Source organism: Prionailurus bengalensis, chromosome E1, assembly GCF_016509475.1.
Source record: "Prionailurus bengalensis isolate Pbe53 chromosome E1, Fcat_Pben_1.1_paternal_pri, whole genome shotgun sequence".
NCBI classification, from domain to species: domain Eukaryota; kingdom Metazoa; phylum Chordata; class Mammalia; order Carnivora; family Felidae; genus Prionailurus; species Prionailurus bengalensis.
Genome location: NC_057347.1, coordinates 55,387,417 through 55,399,879, shown reverse-complemented (window position 1 = coordinate 55,399,879; position 12,463 = coordinate 55,387,417). Strand labels below are relative to the sequence as shown.

Below are 12,463 nucleotides of genomic sequence, written 5' to 3'. Positions count from 1 at the left end.
GGCTCCAGGCTTTGCGCTGTCAGCACAGAGCCCAATGTGGGGCTTGAACTCACAAACAGCAAGATCATGGCCTGAGTCAAAGTTGGATGCTCAACAGACTGAGCTGCCCAGGCACCCCTGTACAGAAGTGTTTTACAGTTTATAGGTGTTAGAGTTGATAGTTTATAGGTGACTACACGCATCTGTCAAAGTTGACCAAATGGCACCCTAAAAATTGGCAAACCTCACCCTATGTAAGCTACACCTCAACAAAACTATTTTCACAAAACGGCAAGGAGAGAAAAGGTGGAAGTTGGGGCGGAGGTGGCTGATTCCCCAGTTCCACTGACTGCTGAGCACTGTGGGCAGAGCTCACTGCTGCATCGGGCTCCTGGCTACTCTGACCCCACAGACCCCTAGCCCCCATTTCTCGGTAGTTTACAGCAGGGACTGGTAAGGCCAGGAAGGAACAGGAGACTGAGACTCTGATCCATACATGCCCCCGTGCATTACCCACTGGGAGGACACTGTGCTCTGCTTCCCCTGTTTGCAAAGCCAGCTGGCACGTCCCCTACACGGCCATTTTCTAAGCAGTGAACTCTGAGGTCTAGGAAAATTCTGGGTTTTATAGGATTTGAAAGACTCCTACTGTGTTCATCACACACAACACTCAGCGCTAAAGGCAGAATCCTGCTGAGGGTTGAGGCTGCTTATTGAGGGTTCCTTCCTATCCAATCCTTGCTCAGAGAACAAATGTAATGGGGTAATTTTCATCCTTTTAGTTAGGAACACAGGACAGGCTTCCACCTCCCATATCCCGTGAGAGGATCCTGTCCAAAAAAAGGATGGGCTCGAGGGCCTGCAGGCCACAAAGCCTCCATCTGGAAGCACAGGGGAAGGTTCCGTAGGCTGCCTTTGAAGCAGAACCCCTGCTTTGTGAAGATTAACAGAGCAGGCAGGGAGAGACGGTCACAGTTAACCACACGGAGGGAGGGTCGCCCTCTCCATGACGTTTGCACAGGCTTTGGCAGAGCTGTTACAAAGTCCGTGACCAAACTGACAGAGTCGAGGTACTTTCTAAAAAAGGATTAAGAGACCAGAGTTAGCATAGGGACTGGGATGCCACTTTTCGGAAACAGAACTGCCCTGCCCCACAAGCCAAAAGGGTCTTGGACTCTGGGGCTACGAGGCATGTTCCCTCCTGGGGACAGAGCAAAGTGCCAGCAGAGGCCACATATTTGCTTCTTGAGTACATGAATATGCCAGCAAAGCGGGGAGGGGGCGTACAAGGACAGAGGACAAGCCTAGGGCACAACTGGAACGAGCTCCCAGCTGAAAGGGGCCCTAAATCCATCTTGAAAACACTGGCAACTGACCACAGCCCAGTGAAATGCACCATGAATATGTTTTTCAAAGAAGAATTGTTCCCTGGGCGTCTTACTCAGACATCTTAGGAAATGTCAAAGGCCCTGAGAGAGCACATGAAGAGACCAGGCTCTCAGCAGAACGGCTGCCTTGGCTGAAGCAGAGAGAAGCCCCATGCAGGGGTAGGCCCTGCATGGCTGGAAGCCAGTTTGCTCCGGGCAAGGCTCAGAAATCCGCCTCCGAGGCTCCCCCTGGGGTACTCACCAACTAATTCCTGAGGATCTCGCTTTTCTACTTCTGGGTTATCCTGCAGAAGAGAAATAAATACAAGGAGGTAAGCCCGGGGCTCCTGACCCACACAGTTACTTTCTTCACTGAAACCACTCAGGATTTTAAGGGAGGAGAAAAGGTAAAAGCAACACAAAGAACCTAAGAGTGAGCCGATGCTTTGGCGGCCTTCTGGGACCCCTGAACCTCCTAATCCCCCTTTATCAGAGCAGCCAAGATGCTTTGGATGCCTGCTTCAGGCTCTCCTCCGCGGCCCCCAGTGGGGACCAATATCCCCCAATGCCAAGCAGAGCCAATGCCAGCCTTTGTCACCTGTACACCTGGACCCTGCCCGCTGTCTCCCCTGGGGCCTGGTCAGCCATCCCAGAACACTGCTACCCCTACCCAGTACTGAGGAAGCAAGAGGTGGCAACTTTGTAACATGAGAATCCCAAGACTAAAGCACAAAAGACTACCTGCTCCCAAGAGATTTTTCTTACTTTCAGTCTAAGGAAAAAAGAGAGACTTTATCATAACGGGCTAGCTTGTGGAACCCTGGAGCAGGCATGTACTGCGCCTTTAACAAGTGACTGAACCAGGCCCCCAGAAAGGCCCTAGCACGGAGGCAGCTTCTCTCTTGGCTCACCTCTTGGCTCTTTACAATGGCTTTGTATCTCTCCAAAGAAAAGCATTCTCTGATCCTTAGTGCAAACTTCCGCCCTGCAACGCCCACTTCTACAGGTCCTTCAGTGCTGGCCGAGTGCAGAAACTTAAGAGCAAAGGTTTCTTATCAGACGTTTTGCTGGACTTGCTCTGTATTTCACTGCTCAGAGTAAGTGCTTCATTTAAACCTGATCAACCTGGAGAAGGTGAAGGTCCCAGCCTCTGAAGCAAGCCTGGGCAGGGTGGGGAGGAAGGCCGACCCTTGATCCCACTGCCCCAAATGTCCAACGGCAACAACATACCTGTCTTCCCCGTCTCTGGGGAAACCTGGCCCCTCACACACGCTCAGATCAGGGGCCTCAAGTGCACGATATGCTAATGATCACAGTGGCAGAAACTGCGCTTGGGGGAAGCTATTGGACCTCATTTCTTTTCTCTTTGGTTGGTGGGGGAGGAGGTGTCTAAGACAGTAACGACTCTGGAACAAAATGGGCACATGGAGTCAGCAGCAGGGCTCTGGATACTTCACTTCCGGGAAGAAATGTTACAGCAAGTTAACATTTCAGAAAGGAAGATGCCAGAAGCCCTCCTATGCAATGGCTCTGTGCTAAGAATGGTAGTTCTTAGCCCCCTTCCCCAAAAAGTGTCTCCTGATTCTGGGAAAGGCCCAAACCCCCTCGCTCTTCTGAACACTGCAGCTATTCATTCGACCGAAACAGGCATAGCGTCCAGGCCAGGCTGCTTAGCAACCTGTCTCCTCCAGCTACTCGCCCCCTGCCAGTCAGGTGGGCAAAGAGGAGGCAGGCCTGAGCTAGGGAACAGAAGGGTTGGGAGGCCGCCTGGAAGACTGCCATGCCGAATTCAGGTTGGTCATCAATCAGCTGCTCTACAGAGAGTGCCCGTCTCCAGGGGCCCCACAACAATCCCTTTGTAGCAGTGACTCCGGAGGAACCAATGTTAAAAGAGTGTGGCAGCAACAAAACGTGGGGCTGTAAAAGGTCCTTAAATTTTCCCTCTAGGGGACAGCTTTCTGGGTACTAATTGTGGGAAAACATCAATTGGGTACATCCTACCTCCCCTCCGTGGCCAGTTGGCTGGTCATCCAAGGACTGACCGTTAACTATTCAAAGGCTCCCTGGGGGCTCCTTCCCAAAGCACCGCAGGGCGCCAGCCCCTCAGCCAGCCCGGCCCGAGGAAGGAGGCACGATATCCATGATATCCACGTGGGAATGCTACCGGGGCTACTCCAGAGGCACAGGAAGTTAGTCACCAAACATGAAGTATCTCTTGTAAGAGGAAAATACTTGTTTACCCAAAGGCTCCTTGGGCAGGGTGAAAGGCTGTCAGCCACTGCGGCCTCCTAAAGCTTGTGCCCCCAGCAATGGGAGGGACGGGGATTCCCACGTTTCACAAGGTTCTTGCCTGGCTGAGCTGAGGCTGCTGAGTCAGGTCTCAGGGAGAAAACCAAAGATGGAGCAAAGTCACCAGCGGGGAGGTATCCCTTCGTCTCTCAGACTTTCCTTTTTTGGCTTAGTTCCTCATTCCTCAAATCGATCATTTTACACAAATACAAAAAGGAATAAAGTTGATAGTGGGTTTCCACTTGCTAACTAGTCTAGTCTTTTGCTTTTTTAATGTTACAACACGCGTGTGCGCATGCACACACATACACGGATGGGGTGTGTCCAGAGTGTACCTGGAGCCCCATGGAGCTATGGGCTCTTACTCGATCCCAAACTCAGCATCCCCAGGGACAACCCCCTCCCCGCAGTGGAATTCAGCCCCATGATCCCTCCAAACAAAGTGCCAACCTATGAACCATCGATCTAACTCGAGTGCAAGATTCTCTGGCCTTAAGAGAATCAAGTTTATAAAGTGACAACATAAACGAGCCACCATGGACTGGAAGCCATGTAGTTCTGCACAAAGTTCTCCTGGAAAGACTTTGGAAAGTGTGGTTGTTCAGATCCCTCCTCCATGTCACAGACACTGGTGGGACTCCTAAGGCCCCGGACGATGAGACCACGGGAATCTGTGCCTCCTGGTGGCCACATCTTGTTAGGCTTTAGAATATAATTCTTCTTTCCTCAGACGCAAATAAGCTGGGTTGTGAGCCTGCTGAGCTCCCGGACACGTGTCACTGTGCAAAGGTGCCCCCAAAGAAGAAAGCCAACAAGCCAGGTTCTTCTGGATCCTAAAGCAGTTTAACCCCACATCCTGCCCTGAGCATGAGAAGGAGGCTTGATTAAGTTCCACAATAAAGGGCCTGGAGCCACAGTCTCACGGGTTCTTCAAAGGGGGATGATTCCAGGACTTCAAACAATGCTGAAGGAAGGTCAGCAAGGAAGGAGAGTTGGGGTGTCTGGTGAGACCACGGAGGATGGCTGTCAAATACCCCAGAGACGCATAAATTTCAGGACCATTTACGCTCAACTGTCCACTGAAGCAAGTTTCATCCAATCAAAGCAGCCTCAGGGGAAGACAGGACTGAGGGCAGAGGGTGGTCCACACTTGAGATGAAGACCCAGAGAGGCACCCTCCTACCAGACATGCCTCAGATACCAGGAATTCAGTACAAAACGAACCAAACACCCATGCTAGTTACCCTGGCAGCCAGCCAAGAAAACCATTTGATGAAGCACTTAAGACAGAGCTAAGGAGAGAGATGGAAGGTCCACATTATTAAACTGCCAGCCGTTCGAGACAGCAGTTTTAAAAAATTGGCTATAGGTTCTCACTATGCCCTTAAGGAGGCAGGAAGGGAACAGTTAGGATATAAGTAAAAAGCAACAAGAAACCACTGTTCTTTTTCTTGCCCCAAAGCGGTGTTTTGGAACGCACAGGGGGTGCCTGTCTTGACTTGTATGAATCCAACCCTCTGGCCTCCAGGTGGACATTCCCAGTTGGTTTAAGTCATGAACTCAGCCAGATCTATGCACCAGACTGTAGTCTGAGTCAGCTGGGAGGCATGGAACCTGCAGCCCAGAGACCTGGACAGACCTGTATACAGGAGAGCTTGGCCCCCAGACTCAGCAGGCCGAGAGGTTTCCCCCCAGTTCACTAGGCAGGCAAAAACAAAGCATCTCACCTAGCAGCTCCTGGGAAAAAAGGCCAGGTAAACACTTCAGCGCTCCAGTTCAAGTCCAATTAAGACAAAAAGAAAAATGAAACAAAACGCACAGCTTCTGAAGAAGCCAAGTGAGACCACGGGAAAGGCACGAAAGGAAGGCTGAGCTGGTCAAAGAAACAAATGCTGAGGCAAGGCCTCACCTCCCGACTGTTCACACCCATCCAGCCTCCCCAGGCTTCACCTGAGCCTAAAGCCTCACTACGGTGCAGGACATGAAGTGGCCTTGACCGGCCAGGGATGGCCCCGAAGAACAATGATCTGAACCTGCCAATTTTGGTTCCTTAATCAATTATGTCTGAGACCTGTAAGAACGCAGCAGCCACAACAGGGGCCTCGTTCTCAGGGACTGTAGAGTCTGGAATGTGGTTCCCCTGCAGAGAATACAAAAAAGTCCAGCCATCCAGAAACTATGACTGGAGCAGAGGAAGGAAGTAGAAACAATATGGCTCCATGACACGGGATAAGCTGCCATTTGAGCTGGGAGGATTTGCTCAGCAGAGAAGTACCAGATCCTGGTAGAGAGAATGGAGGTTTATTTACAGCCAACAACACTTCGTCAATCCTTCCCGAGCCAGCCCCACAAAGCACGCTCAAAGGTCCAGCGTCCAACTGGAGACAAAGCAATGCGGCCTCCAGCAGCTGGATTCTGCCAAATCTAAATGTTGCTTTTTTTGCCCCAGCTTTGGAAGCATCAGGCACAGAGGAAGTACTCTGAACAGAGGGCAGAGGGCAGTCTCTCCGTGCTGCTGGGGGAAGAACGCTACGGACTACATTTTCTGATAGATGATGTAATCCTACATCTTTTTTTTTTTTTAATTTTTTTCAATGTTTATTTATTTTTGGGACAGAGAGAGACAGAGCATGAACGGGGGAGGGGCAGAGAGAGAGGGAGACACAGAATCGGAAACAGGCTCCAGGCTCTGAGCCATCAGCCCAGAGCCCGACGCGGGGCTCGAACTCATGGACCGCGAGATCGTGACCTGGCTGAAGTCGGACGCTTAACCGACTGCGCCACCCAGGCGCCCCGATGTAATCCTACATCTTAAAAGCAGGTGGCAGCTGGGGAGACAGATTAATAAAACAACGCCTTCTAAATCTTCTCTTCTCTCAGACCTGGCACTTCCCAAGTAGTTATTAAGTCTTAGTGAGATCTCACTTAAAAATGACTCCTCACTGGGGCGCCTGGGTGGTTCAGTCAGTTAAGTCTGGCTCTTGATTTCGGGTTAGGTCATGATCTCATGGTTCACGAGTTCGAGCCCCGTGTCAGGCTCTGCACTGAGAGTGCAGAGCCTGCTTGGGAACCTTTCTCCTTCCTTCTCTTTCTCTGCCTCTCACTGTCTCAGAATAAATAAAACTTAAAAAAAAAAAAAAAGTTTCCTTACTGTGGCCGGAGGCCCTGGGAGACTCCCAACAGGCCCTTTCAGCCTCCTTCTCCTCCTAGCACAGAGCAGGAGCAGGGCCCAGGTAAAGGCCCTCCCTGGAACACCTCCTCCCCACTGTTGCTGAAAGTAAGCCCTATTCAGACCTCGGTCCTCGGCTCAAGGAAGCCTTTATCTGCCCCACCTGCACCGGGCCAATGAGGACCTTGCTCTATTCTGGGCTCTTACTCACTGTCTTAGTTATCACTGTGTCCCTAGCACCTGCAGGTTAATGCCCTGCCCACAACAGGTGCTCAAACACTGATGAAACGTGCGTGCGTGCGCGCGCGCACGCGCGCGCGCACACACACACACACACACACACACACACACACACACACACAATGTACAAAGACATACTCTCCTTTCTAAGTGGCCAGTGGTCCATTTTTCAGCCCAGGTTAGGTGTTCCACAGCCACCTTCAGCTGCAGCGCTGTCCCCCTAGACTCCAGTGAGGCCCCCAGTCAGCTCCAACGTGCAACTCAATGTCGGAAAGGGAGGCAGCAGGACAGGAACTAAGAAGGGGCCAGACGTGTGATACAAGGCTAATGACAGGCAGAAGGAAGAAGGTGGTGGGGGCGTTAATACTGAATTAAAAAACCCTTAAATCTAGCTTGTCGCTCCCAATCCTGAAACAAAAGACAGAATTTAGTCCGTTTATTTGTTCCACAAATAATCGATTGAGCCTTTATTACGTATCAGGCAACGGGCCAAACACTGGGGATACGATGTGAACACAACCCGATCTTGGGGAGAAATCCTGGGTGTTCCGCTAAGTACTTCAACGAAACATCACTTCACTGTCACCACAGCCCCATGAAGTGTGAGTGGACAACGCTGCGGCTTCAGATATGACTAGTGGGCCCAGGAAGCCCCCCTGACGGCATCAAACTGACACACGCGTGGGAGTCAGCTCAGGTGCCGAGAAAGCAGCAACGCTGGAACTTTTGTCAAAACACCTCCAAGCTGCAGGAAAAAAAGTTACTGTGGTTTGACAGACAAGGGTGGGGCGTGCTGAGGGCTGTCAGTAATCCCCAGGCTCAGCAGAAGTCACCGAGCCCCACGCTGCAAGGAGACAGCCCTCCATGGCACGGATGCCCAGCGTCCGTGCCCTGTTTTACCCCCCACCCCACACAGGGGAGCCTTCGAGAAAGCCGGTCGCCAGCACGTTTCCTTTAGGTGTATCCTATTGGCCAGGACTGGGTCACTGCCACGGCACACTGCCTACCTGGGGATGGAGACACTCAATTTATCAGAAAAATGGGCGCAAGTTGGTGGGGTCACTTTGGGTCCAACAGACTCACCTTCACCCCCAGCTCCCTGATGGGAAAGACTCAGTTCCCCTAGCAGAGGTTTCTACAGGAAAGGGTGAAAGAGGCACCCGCTCAGACAAATGAAGCCAGCCCTAGAACTGGCCTCGTAGACTGAAGAAAAGAGGGAACGGTTTCTTCTGAAACATCGAGCTCAACAAAGCCGACACTGCTGTGTGGTGCGACGCTCTGCCACGTGGAACCAACCAGACTTCGATGTCAACGCGAGGCTCTGGCCAGCAGCCATCTCCAAAGGGGAGCCTTTGTTATCTGACTATCCCAAGTGTAATCTCACATTTGAGTCAAGACGTGAAGATTCTGGGTTTGTTGAAAGTTGCAGAAGATGTTCAGAGAGGGCCATTCCATTCCTCTCTTAACACCTAGCGTGTCTGGGTAGGCTTGTGCTTAGGTACAGAAGTCACCTCACATCAAGACTTTGAATTAAGCCTTCAGTGGTGGGCCAGGGTGCACTTTTTTCTGAAAGGTTTTCCACAAAAACAGTGTCTCTGTGCTTCAGGTTGTTATCTGGGGGCAGGGGTGGGAGGACTTGGAGCCAGCCAAGACAAAGGGAAACAGCTTTGTGAGGCTGGGGACAGAAAAGTGAAGTCTTTGTGACACATAACACGGCCACCAAATCACAACGGCACTATCCTGCTTGAGAGGTCAGCCACCAAACTGAGGTGTGAGATTAAGATATAAGGCAAAAGTTACTGAGATATCAGAAAGCCAGGAGATTAGAAATGCAAACTGGTCTCCATCCACACACTGGCAGGAACAGGAATGAACCATCTACGGGGCTAAAAGGAAAGCCAGTATCTTTCAGGCACTGCTTAGAAAAAATGTACCTAACTCCAAAGTTAGGAATGCAAATGAGCAAAATTCTACTGAACACTGAACCCAGAAATTGCACAGCAGTATTTCAGGAGACAAGGATCAGAACACAGAAGGAAGGTGGGAAGTGCTGGATCCCGAAGGGCGGGCAGCTTGCTTTCTGCATCAGAGAATTTTTCAAAAAGATAAATCTTGACTAGGGAAGGAGGCAGCCAGCCACACCTTGGTTAGTAATCCATGGCATGTGGGCCCGAAGGGGAGAACGATGTTGGGGCTTGCATGGCCGAAGGCGGGCCGACCGGGCATGCGCAGGCCCCGGCTGCAGAACCACAAGGAGCGGCGTGAGGCTGCTGGGGGTCTGATCCTCAGGTGACTAGGAGCGAGTGCAGTCCAGAGGGCCCTGCTGGCAGTTCGGTGGAGCCGAGAGGGGAGGGCAGAGGGAGACCAATGGCCGTTGCCCTCTGCCGGAGACCACTTGCAGCGATTCCCTTTCTGCCAGCAGTGTTCAGCTTAAGATGCAGCCAGGCCTTCTTTGGAAGGCAGCTCGACACAGGACCTAGCCTGGAATCCTTTCAGTCTGGACAACAAAAGGGCTACTTCCATAGCGTGCACCCTCCTCCTCTCCCAACCTCAGTCGTGTCTGCTTCTTGTTATCAGGTCACCACTTAGAACCACAGACCCCGGCCGGGAGCGTGTACTGGGGGGTGTTCTCCTCAGCATGGAAACTCTGTTGTCTCCCACCTGTGCAAGGGCGACCCTAGCCTGATTAAAGAAGGCCATTTGGCCATTCATCGGGATGAGAACGAGGAAACGTGAGATGTTAAGAAGGCTTGAGCATTCTCAGCAGTTCAAAGGTCACATTACAACTTCCAGCAAGAAGAGTGGATGGCTCCCAATCCAGCAATGGTCAAGGGCCATTTCCTTCTCTGGTCCTGGGTGAGTCATGCTGTAACTTTTTTTTCTAATCAGCACTCAAAAGCATTATGGGGTACATATGGGAAGCAGCACACGGGAGAAGGTAGGATAACAAAACCAAGATGGAGGGACCAAGTACACATTCTCGCTCACACACCCTAAACAGGAGAAGTCACTGAAAACTAACATACGTTATCCAAATCTCTCAGTAACCTCACGAGGCAGATGTTATTATTCCCATCTTACAGATGACTAAACCGAGGCAAAGCACAACAAAGCAGCTTCTTGCCCAGGAAGTGGCAATGCTGGGACCCAAACCCAAGTCTGTCTGACTCTAAAGCCTAGTCATAACTGCTCCCCAACTTCTGATCTCCTTCTCGACTAAGAGGCGGCAGATAATGACAGTTTCTAGGAAGCCTCTGGTTCAACCACCGGGGAAGCCAACATCAAAGACCAAGAAGGAAAAATACCTCTTCAGGGATGACTCTGTAGCAGGTCACAGGGCAAACGAAGTGTTAAGCTCTCAACTTAAGGGGAAGACAGCCAGAAGTTATTACCTTTTAACTATAATGATCAGGGCCAACAGCTCCAGAGGCCCTACTGCTCCAGTGAGTAATGTCTGAGTTGATCTGAATGGAACAACTGGTCCTGAAAACTTAATCATACAACCAAGTGGGTGCCACCACCCTTGTCCTTAGCCTGGGGACTTCCGGGGTGCTGACAGAAGGAATGTTACCAAATCCTGACTACCACTAAGCCCTCATCTTGTACTGGGTGAACAATCGTGATGACTGTAATGGGAACTCATTATTCCTTCTGACCCACGTAAAGAGCACGGCGTGTATTCCGTCCACCAGAGTCTAACTGGAAAGAAACTGCTTACATGGTATTTTATTCGATAGTAGCTACAAATACTTTTATTGCTACTGTAATGTACTAACTCTGGTTTTATTCTATCTAGCTCCACGGGAATTGATGTGAAAAAGTGTGCTGATGGGGTGCCTGGGTGGCTCAGTCAGTTGAATGTCCAACTTTTGATATTGGATCGGGTTGTGATCTCAGTCGTGAAATCAAGCCCTATGTCAGGCTCCGCGTGGGGCCTGCTTGGGATCCTCTCTGCTCCTCCCCTGCTCGTGCTCTCTCAAAATAAATAAGTAAACATATAAAAAAAAAAAAAAAAGTGTAGGGGTGCCTGGGTGGCTCAGTCGGTTAAGCTACCGACTTTGGCTCAGATCATGATCTTGTGGTTCTTGAGTTCGAGCCCTGCATCGGGCTCTGTGCTAACAGCTCAGAGAATGGAGCCTGCTTCGGATTCTCTCTCTGCCCCTCACCCACTCACACTCTGTCTCTCTCTTGCTCTCCCTCTCAGAAGTAAATAAGCTTTAAAAAAAAAAAAAAAGAGTGTTTTAATGACTGGTCTCACTTCTAGAAAAAAAGTTGGTGGACCGCAACCTTTCCTTACTATTCCCGTTTAAAGGTATTTAGAAAATTACAAAAAAACAAAAACCTTTCTCTTGTAGCAGTTTCACTGAGATATAACTCACATCCCACACAATTTTTAAGTGGTTAGCTTTTTTAAAAAAGGTTTTTTAAAAAATATTTATTTTTGAGAGAGAAAGCATGCGCACATGAGCAGGGGAGGGGCAGAGAGAGGGAGACAGAAGATCTGAAGCTAGCTCCACGCTGTGAGCGCATAGCCCCATGGGGGCTCAAACTTACAAACTGACTGTGAGATCATGACCTGAGCTAAAATCAAGAGTCGGCAGCTTAACTGATTGAGCCATCTAGGTGACCCTTTAAGTGTTTAGTTTTTTTTTTTTTTTTAATTTTCAAAGTATTTATGTATGTATGTATGTATGTATTTATTTGGGAGAGACAGAGACAGCACAAATAGGGGAGAGGCAGAGACAGAGAGGAAGAGAGAATCTCAAGCAAGCTCCAAGCTGTCAGCACAGAGCCTGACATAGGGCTCGAACCCATGGAACCATGAGATCATGACCTGAGCTGAACTGTGAGTTGGACGCTCAACCACCTGAGCCACGCAGGCACCCCTAAGTGTTTAGCTTTTAATTTTTCAGTTATGTCCTGTTATTATAATTGCTCAGACTGTAACAACACAGAAAACATTTAATATTCAGATAGAAACACATGTACGCTATCATACGGACAAACAAAAAGATGGAAGAAGGAAAATGGGACACCTGTTAGAGGACTGTGGAATTAGGTGGTATTTTTTTCAAAATCTTCAATTCTTGCTATTATAATAATTTGACAATAAAATCAAAACAAACCCCTGATAAGGTAACCACCAGAAAAACAGTACCATGCAATTCTTTCCAAGTCAAAGAACTCTAAGAAAAAGCCCAAGTTTATGCTCTAACAGATAACCTTCGGTGTACCATCCTGAAAAATAATTCTCAGTAGGCCATTCCACAAGTGTGGGTTCTCCCAGAGCTCACCCAGCAAAGGTACACGATGACCCACGCGTGAAGGCTACAAAGGGACTCGTGGATCCTTTACCACACCATACAACCCGCCCCTCTGGGTGTCCTTCATGATGAACAGAACCCTATGCTGCTTGCTT

The 12,463-nt window shown here is 50.0% G+C and overlaps 1 protein-coding gene across 3 annotated transcripts in view; it reads right to left on the bottom strand.

Annotated features, from left to right (window-relative positions):
• The window catches only part of LOC122485903 (SAP30 binding protein), a 36,868-nt gene that overhangs the window by 12,178 nt on the left and 12,227 nt on the right, over positions 1 to 12,463 (bottom strand). For 2 of the 3 annotated variants that reach the window (XM_043585296.1, XM_043585297.1), the window contains one exon: positions 1,609 to 1,651. In XM_043585296.1, coding sequence (XP_043441231.1) covers positions 1,609 to 1,651 — 43 coding nt within the window. Of the gene's footprint in view, positions 1 to 1,608; positions 1,652 to 2,257; positions 2,381 to 12,463 lie in introns of all 3 variants that reach the window. The other variant, XM_043585295.1, reaches the window with a different exon arrangement.